At 58.8% G+C, this 11,596-nt stretch overlaps 1 protein-coding gene across 2 annotated transcripts in view; it reads right to left on the bottom strand.

The window, feature by feature from the left end:
- Positions 1-1,663: 1,663 nt before the first annotated feature.
- Positions 1,664-11,596, bottom strand: part of RUNX3 (RUNX family transcription factor 3) — a 53,572-nt gene continuing 43,639 nt past the window's right edge. For both annotated transcript variants that reach the window (XM_055140357.1, XM_004603455.2), the window contains 2 exons: positions 4,539-4,694; positions 1,664-2,269 (listed from right to left, as the gene is read on the bottom strand). In XM_055140357.1, coding sequence (XP_054996332.1) covers positions 1,734-2,269; positions 4,539-4,694 — 692 coding nt within the window. In that variant the 3' untranslated portion in view covers positions 1,664-1,733. The remainder of the gene's footprint in view (positions 2,270-4,538; positions 4,695-11,596) is intronic.

Here is an 11,596-nt window from a genome sequence, read left to right as displayed (position 1 = left end):
CTTGTAGCTGTTTCCTGAGAGGGGGGGGAGCCCCCTGGATGGAGGGATTGCAGGGGCCCCCCAGGAGCTGTTGTGAAGAAATGGAGACTGCTTTTTCCAGTGAGGGCAGACAAGGAGGATGGCAGCCAAAAGGGCTGGAAGAAGAGCAGCCTTCCTCGCCTGCCGGCCAGAGTGAATGCCTAGAGTGTCTGTCTAGCTGTTGGTATGATTGGGGGTGGCCTGGTGGGCCAGGGGTGCTTATGGAGACAACCACTAAGGAGCATTCTGTAGAGATTTCTACATTCACAGAGGATGTGGCTGAAGCCATTATGAAAAACCACATGCTGTCTAGCCCTCATGTTTTCTTGTCCTGGTCCATAAATGCTTGTCTGTAACTAGAGAACTTGGGCAGTGAGGATCTGGGCAGCAGAAACGGCCAGGTCTGTTGTCCCCGTGGTGAGGCGGGGACAGCACTTCCTCACCCAGCATCGGAGGACGGCCCTTTGCAGGACATCCACTGGGCCTTCTCCTGGGATAAATATCCAAGTGCCATGGAGATGACTCTGGCCTCTCTGCACCAGGGTGGGCCTTTTGTGGGAGCCTCGGGGAGGCTGGGGAAGGGACTCCTGAGGGCCTCTCCCAAATCTCTGAGCTGGGCAGGGTGGGGGTAGGGGGGCGGGTTGATTGGGGGCTGGAGTTCACCCTCACTGGGCCCTGGCAGAGGCTTCGTGTTTGAAAGTTGGATGAAGCTTCTGTTTCTAAAGTCAGCCTTAAAGCTGGTTTTTTAGTCTGGGCTGCTTTGGGAGCAGACTGATCAGAGAAGGGCAGTTGTGAGTCAGAGGCTCAGGACAGGGGACGTGACCTAGCCTGCCTAAACTTTGGTGGACAGAAGCTAACCTGAGGCCCAGTGCCACCTCTCTCCCTTTTTCTGTTAGGACCCGCTTGGTCCCCGGACTTTCTCCCCAACCAGCCATTTAGAGACAAGTGCAGAGGAGGGGGCGTCCCAGGCCCCGGGCGGGTAAAGTGCATGTAAGCCCGCCTAGTGCGGGGTCCTGCTGATTTAAGATGAGTCACCCCAGGGCCTTGGGCCCACAAACAGCTGAGGAGGGGAGGGGGTGCTTCTCAACTGTTAGAAATTGTGGAGAAGCAGAACTGAGGGGCTGGCTTCTGCCATTGATTTCCTGGGTTCTCTGGATGGTTCCATCCATAGACATACAATTAGAGGAACCCCTCTCAGGGGCTGGGAGGGGACAACTTCCAGTTTAGATTCCTGAAATGGGGCCGGGGGTGCTGGGCTGTGGGTGCAGTGCCTCTGAGGAAGATGGTCGGTGGGAAGGTTGGGCCTGCAGCTGAGACTGAGCGTGCAGGCAATGCCTCTCTGCAGCAGAGCTGGCCTCTGGACCGAGCCCCAGGCCTCCTGTGCACATGGGGCAGCTGGGTGGCAGCCAGGCTGTTCCAGGGAGATGCCAGGAGGAGGGTCTATTCCTGTGGGAACTGGGATGAGATGAGTAGGATGTAGGCTGGGGCGGTGCCCTGGGGCCACTCCTAGCCCTTCTGTACAGAGATGTGGCTGGACTAGGGGCTCTCAGAGCCCCCCACCAGCTCTGGCCCTGGGCCCCAGGGACCCCAGGCCCAAGACTGCCCTGGAGCGTATGTCCCATCCCTGCCCTGAGCCTTGAGCTGAGTCAGCCACTGCTGGCAAGGCTCGTGGGGTCCCCGCTGCCAGCAGGAGCAGTCCGATGACCCCCAGGTGGTCAGTAGGGCCGCCACACGGCCTCGTCCATGCGGCCCGGCGTGCTCAGAGCAGTGGGCGAGTTGCTGTGGCTGCCGTCGGCCTCCACGCCGTCACTCTGGCCGCCCAGGCTGGGGTTCATGAGGCTGCTGGCGGCCACAGAGGCGGCGCTGCTGGTGCAGGAGGCCAGCATGCGGGTGGGCGAGCGCTCGCCCCCGCTGCTGCTGCCGGCCACCATGGAGAACTGGTAGGAGCCGGAGGAGGTGCCGTAGTAGAGGTGGTAGGGGGATGGGTTGGCCTGGAAGGGGCCACTCTGGTTCTGCGGGGCCCCAGGGTAGGGCGGCGGGAGGTAGGTGGGGTGGAAGCGGCTAGTGGCCGGCATGCTGAGGCCGCTGAGGCTGCTGCCTGAGGGCGTGGCGCTGTAGGAGAAGGCCGCAGACATGGCCCCCGGGTAATGCATCCTGGGGTCGGAGAAGGGTCTCTCCGGGAAGTTAGGCACCCCTGAGAAGGAGCGGTCGAACTGGCGGGGGTCCGAGAAGGGGTTCAGGTCCGAGGTACCTGGGGGAGAGCAAAGAGGATGGTCAGCTGCAGCCCACCACCACTGCGGGCTCTGGCTCTGCAAGTTGCCCCAAGCTGCTAGGCCCCCCGGGGGCTGCGTGGTACAGACTCTAGGGACCTGAGTGTCTCCGCACAAGTCTCGCAACCCTGGGGCCTGGCCTCTCCACTCAGCAAACAGGCAAGAGCAGTGCTGAGACTGCGCACGGTGAGGACTCATGTATGTGTGCGTGTGGGGGGCGGGCACACGGCAGTGCTCAAACCAGTCCACAGCAGGCAGCCAGGACTCACAAAGGTGAGCTTGACACCAGCCTTTGTTGTTCCCTGCCAATGGGGTGGTCCTACGGCAGCAGGAGGAGAGCGCTGAGACCCAGCAGCGGCTCTGAGGGGAAGCTGGAGAGGCCTCTGCTGAAGGGAAGTGAGACATCTGCCTGAGGTATCTGTCCAGGTCACAAGTGGAACTTCTCTGGGCTTTGGGTTCTTCCTAGTCAGCCCTCGGTGTGTCTTTCAGCACAGCGCTCTGGATTGAGTGTGAATCTGAAGGGAACCGTGTTCCCAGGTTCAAGGTTTGGAGTTGTAGCCTGGGGTGGGGCCTGGGGTGCCTGGGAACATCAGGAATATTGGGAACCTCTCCTCTAGGTCAAGGGGGCCTGCTTACTGCGCTCATGTCAGAACCCCCAGGGCCTGTTGGTCATGCCCACCACTCAGGCACAGCAGGGCCCAGGGCTGACACCTCTGCTCTGCTCCCGGGACTGTGTGTTGCCCAGCGGGAACCCCACTCCAAAGCAAAGGCACCCGACAGGGTCCCCTAGAGATGCAGGCCTCTCAAGGGGACCCGGACTGGTATGGGTGGCTCCTGAGCTCATGGGGCTCTGAGCTGGGCCTGCCCTGACCTCTCTGCCCTCTCTCTAGGGCAGGGGTGCCCTCCTGCTCCCACCCCCTACTACCCTCTATCCCGGGAAACCCGAGCTGTCGGGTTGCTGTCCAACAGCCAATCCCAACACTGGGAGGAAATGTTTATTTTCTTCTCCCAATTGCCCCAGCTGCTGCGCGGTGAATGAGCCCTTTGAGCTGGGAGAAGCCCCCATTGTGGCTGCTGCAGCCGGGGGGCCAGCTCCGGCTCACAGGGTATATCTCACAGGGTATAGAGGGGCTGGGGCACTGCTTTCCAGTGACCAAAGCCAGGGGGTCAGAGCTATCAACAGGCCCGGAGAGATGTGGTGATGAGGTGTCCTGAAGGGGGCCCGTGGAATGGAGTCTGAGGGGAGGGCAGGCCCTTGAGAAGGCTCTAGAGCCGGCCCTGCCTGCTCACAGCCTTCTGGGACAGGTACCCGGCTTTTGCCTCCAGAAATAAGAAAACAAGTCTCAGAGAGGTGATGTGCCTTTCCCCAAGATGGCACAGCCTGTGCCTGGCAGGATGAGAGTTCTAGCCAGGTCCTTGCTCCTTCCCGCTCCCTTGGGTCTTTCCTCCATCCCTCTACTGGGGCCGGGGCCGGGGCTACACTGGCTGGCTGGGTGGGGCAGGCAGGGTCTCGGGGGCCCTTGTCTTCTCCTCACCCCAGGCCTGCCTGAGACTCTCTCAGGCACTTGACCCCCTATGGAAGCTACGTCCGCACACCTATGGAAGGGACCTCTCTTCCTAAAGGGCCAGAGAACCCAATACTGGGGCTCCCTGACTGAACCTCAGTTCTGCCCATGGCAGGGTCAGGTGTGCAGGCTGACAAATGCTTCCTGTGGACACAGGAGCCAGCAGTGTTGGGGCGCGGTGGGGGCGCGGGCGGCAGGCATGAGGACCTCCTACCAGTCCTTTCCCACAAGGCCACACGGGAAGCAGCTTCCTTCCCAGACGGGTCCCCCTCCTGCAGGAGTCTCTGGGCTGGGGGTGCTCCTATGTGATCCTGCGCACCCCCCAGGGGTATACATCACGGGCAGGTCATGGAGCATGTCTGCAATGGTGTCCCCCTCCCCTTTAGAGGAGAAAGGTGAGACTGGGGAGGGGAGGCCTTAGCTGGACCAGGTTCTGGAGCAAGTCCTGTCCGACAGCAGCCGTCGGATCACGGAACAGAGAGCTCTCGGGGCCAGGCACTGATGAGTGGCAGCAACAGAAACTCACTGAATGAGGAACCACAGGAAATCCTGTGCAGGGTACCAGTGGGAACCAGTGTCCCTCACAAACCGGGACCACCCATCTTCAAGGGGTTGTTGGTCTGGATGAGATGGCCAGTACCTGGTGGACAACAGTCCACTCTTGTCCCCTGCAGCAGTGCCCTACCTTGAATGGGGGTCTGGGACTGGCTGCTGAAGTGGCTTGGGGTGAGTGAGCTGCGGGGGCTGGGTGCATTCGCGGGCACCCGCATGCGCAGCCGGTCCAGATCTGCAAATCGGTCAGGGAACGCCTTGTTCTGGTCCTCCAGCTTCTGCCGGTGCCCTGCAGAACAAGGGAGTCATGGTCAGACAGTGCAGAGGGTCTCAACTCAGAGCACGGTGCTAACTCAGGACTGCTGTCACCTCTGCCCCCCAGGGCCCACTGCCTTCCTCGCCCTGCAAGGGTTAAAGGGAGAGGGTCCCTGATGGACTGCGGCTCCTCCCCTGAGCTACCAGGACCCCTAGACTTCTTTCCTGTCTCAGTCACCCCCCTCATGCTAAGGCTCCCAGGCTCAGAGGTGCTGGCAGGTCCACGGAGTCATGCCTGCCTTTGGGCAGCAGCTGAGGCCAACCCTGAGGTTGGCTTCTTGAGAGTGACATGACATTTTCAGGGACTTCCCTCTTGGGCACATGTGCATACACATGCACATGCTCAAACATGTGCATATACAGATGCACACACGACACACACACACACCTTTTTAATTACTCATGTTCTCTTTTCTTTTTGGGTCCATGCCCAGTGATGCTCAGGGTTTACCCTTGGGGTACCATAAGAGGTGTCAGGGATCGAACGCGGTCAGTCATGTGCAAGACAAATGCCATCTCGCTATACGATCTCTTCGGCCCCTCATTTAACTACACAAACAATGCACACACATCTTCCAAACGAGAGCCTGCATTGAGGCCTGTCGCTCCTCTGACCCACCTCCGATGCCATGGGTATGGAGGGCTTTCTTTCTAGGCTGACTTTCTGTGCAGCGGGAGCACAGCAAGTCACTCATGCAATGAGTGAATGTCTCCTGAGTGCCATCCTTTCCTTAGTACCACCCTCTTCCGTTGTGCAACGAAAGAGTCCTCAGTCCCAAGGAAAGCTGAGTTCCCTCAAAGCTGTGGGAGCCTTTCTGACTCCAGCTGTGCGGCACCCACCCACTCTGCCAGGGGATGGCCCTTGCTCTCGCCTGCCATGCACCTGCCCGCAGCTCAGCCTCTAGGAGGGACATAGGTTGGTCGCATGCTCTCTCATGACACATGAGGGCCCCCAGGGCAGATGTGGGCTTGGGGCTACATGTTATCTAGCTCAGCCTAACACCAAGGCTAAACCACTTGGCCCCACAAGCCCTGCCAGGAGGCAGCAGCCAGCAGGTGGGTGGCCTACCCTGTTTTTATCAAGAGAGAGAGGACGAGACTTGCCTGAACCACACAGTGAAGAAGGAGAAGGGTTTCCTGGACCTGGGGGCCCTTGGAAAAGAGGTGTGGAGCACGGGCTTAGGGAGAGGAAGTCTGACACATCGTGGGGGTGCAGTGCTGTGTGGTTCTCTGGATGGCCCCGGAGGTCTGGGAGTCAGCATCCTGCAGGGCTGTGTGCGAGTGATTGGTGTCTGGTGACCAGCCCTGGGATCAAGGGGCCGGGCCTGACTTCTGATTTTCTACTGGGGTTGCAGGGGATTGCTCACAGATCCCCAGGCTCTAGATGCACCTCTGTCCAAACGTGTATCTGAGAGCCACTGGTGTGAGCAGGGGACAGCCTCGGGAATCACAGTGGGCCCAGCAACTCAGAGAGAACCAGGAAGCCCCACTTTCTGCTCCAAGGAGGCCCTGGGCCCTATGCAACCAGGTCACATGGTCTCCAGCCAGGGCCCCCACAATAGAGAGGAAAAGATTACTGGAACGGTTTTGATGGGGGTTGGGTGGAGCAGGGGCTCAGGGCTCAGGTCCCTGTGGTGGGCTGGTGGGAGATAGGTGGTAGGACAGGCCAAGCGCCTGTAAGAGGTGCAGCTGCCAACCTGTATAAGCCAGAGGTGCCCTGTGCATGTGTGGGGGGGAGGGGGGTGGTGGTGGTGGTGGTGGTGGTGAAACCAGTGTCATGAGTGCTTCCAATTTAGTGAGAGTTGCAACCTACTTTTATGTGACATCTCCTGGATTCTACTTGTTGACAACTCAAACACTGAAAACAAATACCCACTCGAGGTGGAGATTTTGTTTTCTGCCTGCTTGTGTGACCTTAGCCACTGAGAACTGAGCATATGCTTAGGTCGGGCTGGAGTTCAGGCTGCCCATGCTGGGTGGACACTGAAGGCAGCAGGGCAATGGGGACAGACAGGGCTGGCGATTCAGAACAATCTCAACAGGCAGGACAGGCCTGGGGGTGGAGATTGCAGGCTGGGTGCAAAGAATCTGGTGTTTTAGTCAGCCACACGATGCCAGTGTGCCAATAGGGCTACAAAAAAGCTGGGGCTAAACCTCAGGCCTTGTCATTACCGTCACTGGCAAACAGAGCCCCATTTCTGAGTCACACTGTGGACCAAGTGTTTACAGTCAATGGAGAGGGTGGGGTTCGCAGCCAGTGTAGGTTCCAGGATGGGCCCTGACACTTGCAGCCCGTGGCCTCGCTCCAGCCACACTCCCTTTGCCCCACTCCCAGCCACAGTGTCAGTACGGTGCCCTCATGTGGGAGGCCACCAAACAAGGCTTGCTGGTTTCTTCCACCCACCGGATTGCCACCGTCACAGGTGCCAGTTCGACCCCTGCAGGGAGGCAAGATTAGCACCCCACGATAGGGAGCAGGTTGTACCTTGGGTATGACACCAAAGGCAGGACAGCCAGGGGCTGGAGCAATAGTACAGCGGGTAGGGCGTTTGCCTCGCATGCAGCTGACCCGGGTTCTATTCCCAGCATCCCATATGGTCCCCCGAGCACCGCCAGGAGTGATAGTGATTCTTGAGTGTAGAGCCAGGAGTAATCATACACACATCGCCGGGTGTGACCCAAACCACCGCCCCCCCCCAAAAAAAATAAAAAGCCAGGACAGCCAAGTCTAGCCCAGGGCTCTGCTCTGGCCAACTTCCTGTTTGCTCCCCTGGACAGCTGGGACCACTGCATCTTCAAAAGGACCCCCAATCCCATTGTCATGTGGTCAGGTCTGGGGCTGGATCTGAGCCTGGTCACGAGGCCATAGGCGCCTGTGCTCAGTGCATGTTGTTTGGCTCCCACGGGGCAGCCTTCCTTGCCAAGGGCTGTGTGAGCAGCGCTTCAGGCATTGCTTCCCGGTGGCTGTGGAAGTCACAGTAGAAGGGACGAAGGGAAGCGGAGGCAGGCGGCTCCTCATGGCCAGGGCGCCAGAGAGTCTCAGAGCCACGGGGCCTGTGCCGCACTCTGGGAGCAGAAATGAACTTCCTGTGCCCGAGGAAAGAAGATGGGCACAGAAAAGGCCTCTTTCACTCCGCTCCCCATGGAGGGAGCTGGGCGGGGGGCCGTGCCCTTGATCACCAGGGCCCAGCCCTTTATTGCTCAGTATCTCCTCTGGAACTGTACCTACAGGCCCCTGATGTAAGGTCGCAAGGCTCAGTTCCCCCAGTCAAAGAGGCTTCCCAGAGGAGGGGAGCAGGGCGCTGGCTCTCCCACCACCTCTTCCTGCTGCGGCTGCTCCCAGGATCTCCCCTGTATTCTCTGCCTCCCACATCCAAAGCCTCCATTCAGGCACAGCCTCTGTGTGAAGGCTTTCCTGGGCTTTGGGGAGCAGTCCAAGAGCCCCTCCTCCAGGAGCCTCCCTTCTCCCTCTCTGCAGGCTAAGCCTCCCGTGCAGCAGCTGCAGCGGCGACTGGAGCAGAAATACAAACCAGCCCATGCTTCCTGGGCACTTCCTCCACCATAAGCAGGCAGCAGCAAGGCCTTGGCCCAGGAGGGCCCTCCACGATGAGTGAACACCGCCTTAGCTGGCACCTATATGGGTAAGCACTGTGCCATCCCTTGTAAGTGGCTGTTATGGTCACCACCATTTTGCAGATGGGATCGTAGAGGCACATGTCAAACCGGGAACTGCCAGCATGACTCGGAGCTCAGCTGCTAGGAGACTTCCAAGAGAGGAGACTGGGCTGCCTGGCAGCTCCGAGTCCTGCTCCGCTGGGTGGGAGAGCATGGGGCGCCAATGGGACGGGCTGCGGTCCCAGGCAGGGCCACAGGAACAACATCCTGGCGGAGCAATCTGGGCCCTGCGATGGGGGCCCTTCAATCCTCTGAAGCCACTGGGCCGCTGCCTCAGCTGCGTGGCCCAGCCCTGGTTTGGCCACATCCTAGACAGAGCAGCCAGTGTCCACCAGCCATGGGTGGGGCCCTGGGCCTCCTGGGTCCCTGGCCTGCTCTGTGGCCTGTTAGGGGATTTACACCCGACCCTTAACCACTGCGCAGAATTGCAGGCGGGTGCTGGGCCCGGGGTGGTCTGCCGTGAATCGGCCCCCTGTGAGCAGATGAAAGAGGCTGGTGGCTGGGCAGGGAAACAAGCTGGCAGGGAGCCAGAGGACAGGGAGGCCAGCGGCTCCCTCCAAGGCTGCAATGGGGGCTTCCTGGAGCCTGGGCTTGATTAGGGGAAGCAGGGAGGTCTGAGGTTAACTCCTTCCCTCCTGCTGGAAGTCTCAGGGGATCAAGGGTGTCTCGGGAGCCAGCCGGATCCTCTCCTCAGCCTTGGGCATCCCTCTGTGTCACTCTGTGCCCTTGCTCACTAGGGACTCTACCCCCTAGGAGTGCTCCACCTTATGCTGGAACCATGCCAGGGCTTTTGAAAAAGAGCGAAGGGCCCCTTTCTTCAGGGAGCACTTAGAGTTGGGGTAAACGGCCAACGTTTACCATGAGTAAATGACACAAGTCTGAGAAGATGATAGGCTTCTGGGGGAAAATAAGGCAGCATGGATAAGGGGCTCTGTGTGCAATCTGGAGCAAGGTGAACAGGGAAGGCTCCCTGAGAAGTTGGAGTGAGGCCTTCAGGGTGGGAAGGAGGGGGCAAGCCATCAACAAGTTAGGGGTAGGAGTAGGCTACTCTTAGGAGGGGGAAGGGTGGTGCAAAGACCCTGGGGTAGAGGGTTGGCATGCAAGTGGCCAGTGAGGAGGGTGCAGGGGATGATGCAGTGCTAGCACTGATTGATCAGGGGTGCCTTTGGGCCAGGACAACCCTGTTTGTTTACCATCTCTGTCCCTTTCTCCCCACTGGTGATCCAACAGGACAGAGGCTGTCAGTTGGCCTCACTTCAGTGTCCCCAGCTTCTAGAACAGAGCGTGACACACAACAGGTGCCCAGGAAAATATTTGTTGAATCATTCCATGTCCATCTGGGGGCAAGACGCCACCTGCCTCACTAGCAGGATGAAGGACGAGGGTCCTCCCCCTTTAGGCCCAGGACCTGCTGATCCTTGAAGCTGGGGTGAGCAGTGCCCAAATCAAGCCTGAATTGCCAGCACCCCCTCCTGACTGTACCCTGGGGTCCCACCAGCCACCTGTGAGAGACACTGGTATGAGGAACCTCAGAAACCGAGGCCACACAGGCAGCCTTCAAACACCACCGGCCACTTGGCTGCCCACTGGGCACACCCAGCCAAGCGCTGGAGGGGAACGACCTGGCCGCAGAAGCCACAGCTGAACCTCGGGGATAAGTAGACAGTTCACCCCTCACCCCAGCTCAGGGCTCACCATGCAGGAGAAAAGCCTGGGCAGAAAATCCTTGATGAGGGATGCTTGAGTCCTCTCATGGGGTCAGGCCGCTGTAACCCATTTAATTCCCATAACAACTCCCCAGAGCAGGTCTACAATTCACCCCCATTTTAGAAATGAGCACACTGAGGTGGAGGGTCTTCCTGGGACAGGAGTGGGGGGTCCTCACGTCCATAGCCTTAGCCTGGCACCCCAGCCTGGGTTGGCTTTGACTTCCTCCTGGGAGGAAGTCAATTAGTGGAGACCTTGGCCTGGTAAATGGGGAGCATATGCTGATATATCGCTGGGCCCATCGGAAGTGCCAACTTCTTTCCTTCCTCTAGCAGCCTCATCTCTATTGGGCAACAGCTTCCTGGTCCACTGGGTACCTCTTCCCATCAGCTTAACCCAAGGAGGGTCTGTCTCTGGTCTGGGGTACCCCAGGAAAGGAAAGCAGGCAGAGGACTCAACCGTGGAGGGCCGAGTATTACCTTGGCTCAGGAGTCTCCCTGGGGAGAGCTGATGGCACTGGGCTGAGTGGGGCTGGACATGTAGGATTCAGACCCCGCTTGGCCCCCTGCTCATAGGCCTCAATGTACAGGAGTTTTTAGAGGGGCTCATAGTACATATCCTCACACTGGGCTCAACTGTGGCTCTCGCCCCTTATGATTCTGCTCCTGGAGACCCAGAGTAGGACTGTCGTATGGAGATGTTCTATCTTTATTACCATGGCCCAGGGGTCTCACCCTGCTGCCGACCAAGAGTTTCTCCATCCACCAGCGGTGGTGGCAGTGGAAGTGCAGAGAGGCAGGTGACTGGAAAGAGAACCAGGATTCCCACCACTCACAAGGACCCTCCTTCTGCAAGCCAGAGGCCACCCAGTTGCCTTGCTGAGCTCCAGGCTCATGTCTGGGGGCACTGTCTCAGTTGCTGGAAGAGGGTGCAACATGAGGCCCAGTGGGATCAGCAACTTGTCACAGGCTCAGCAAGTAAACAACTGTCTCAATCTGTCTTTGTACCTGGTGCCTTCAGGGTACCCAAGTCATTGCCACCTAAAACTTCTGAGGTCACTGATTTGGTTTGCAGAAGACAAATCTGAGACCAAACAGGAGACAGCATATGCTTAGGATCATCAAGGCCATGGCCAGGGGCACATTCTTACCCACAGCCCCTCCAAAAGGAAGTAGATCAGGTAGGAGCTGGCTGGGAGGTGAAGGGTTGTGGGCTGCTGAGTAGGCGCAAGAGCCCTGGGAAACCAGAGGGAATCACCTTGAAAATCATAGAAAACTTCCTTGGATTGGGCCCAAACACAGGACTGATGGAGACCCAGGCCTGGTGGTCCCTGCCAGGGCTGCCTGCCTGCAGGGTCATTCCTGATGATGCTCTGGTACAGCCATTCTCCTGTTGTTTCTCTCTCTCTCTCTCTCTCTCTCTCTCTCTCTCTCTCTCTCTCCCTTTGTCTCTCTCTCCCTTTGTCTCTCTCTCTCTCTCTCTCCCTCCCTCCCT

Source organism: Sorex araneus, chromosome 5, assembly GCF_027595985.1.
Source record: "Sorex araneus isolate mSorAra2 chromosome 5, mSorAra2.pri, whole genome shotgun sequence".
Taxonomy (NCBI): Eukaryota; Metazoa; Chordata; class Mammalia; order Eulipotyphla; family Soricidae; genus Sorex; species Sorex araneus.
This window is presented reverse-complemented; position numbering and strand designations above follow the sequence as displayed.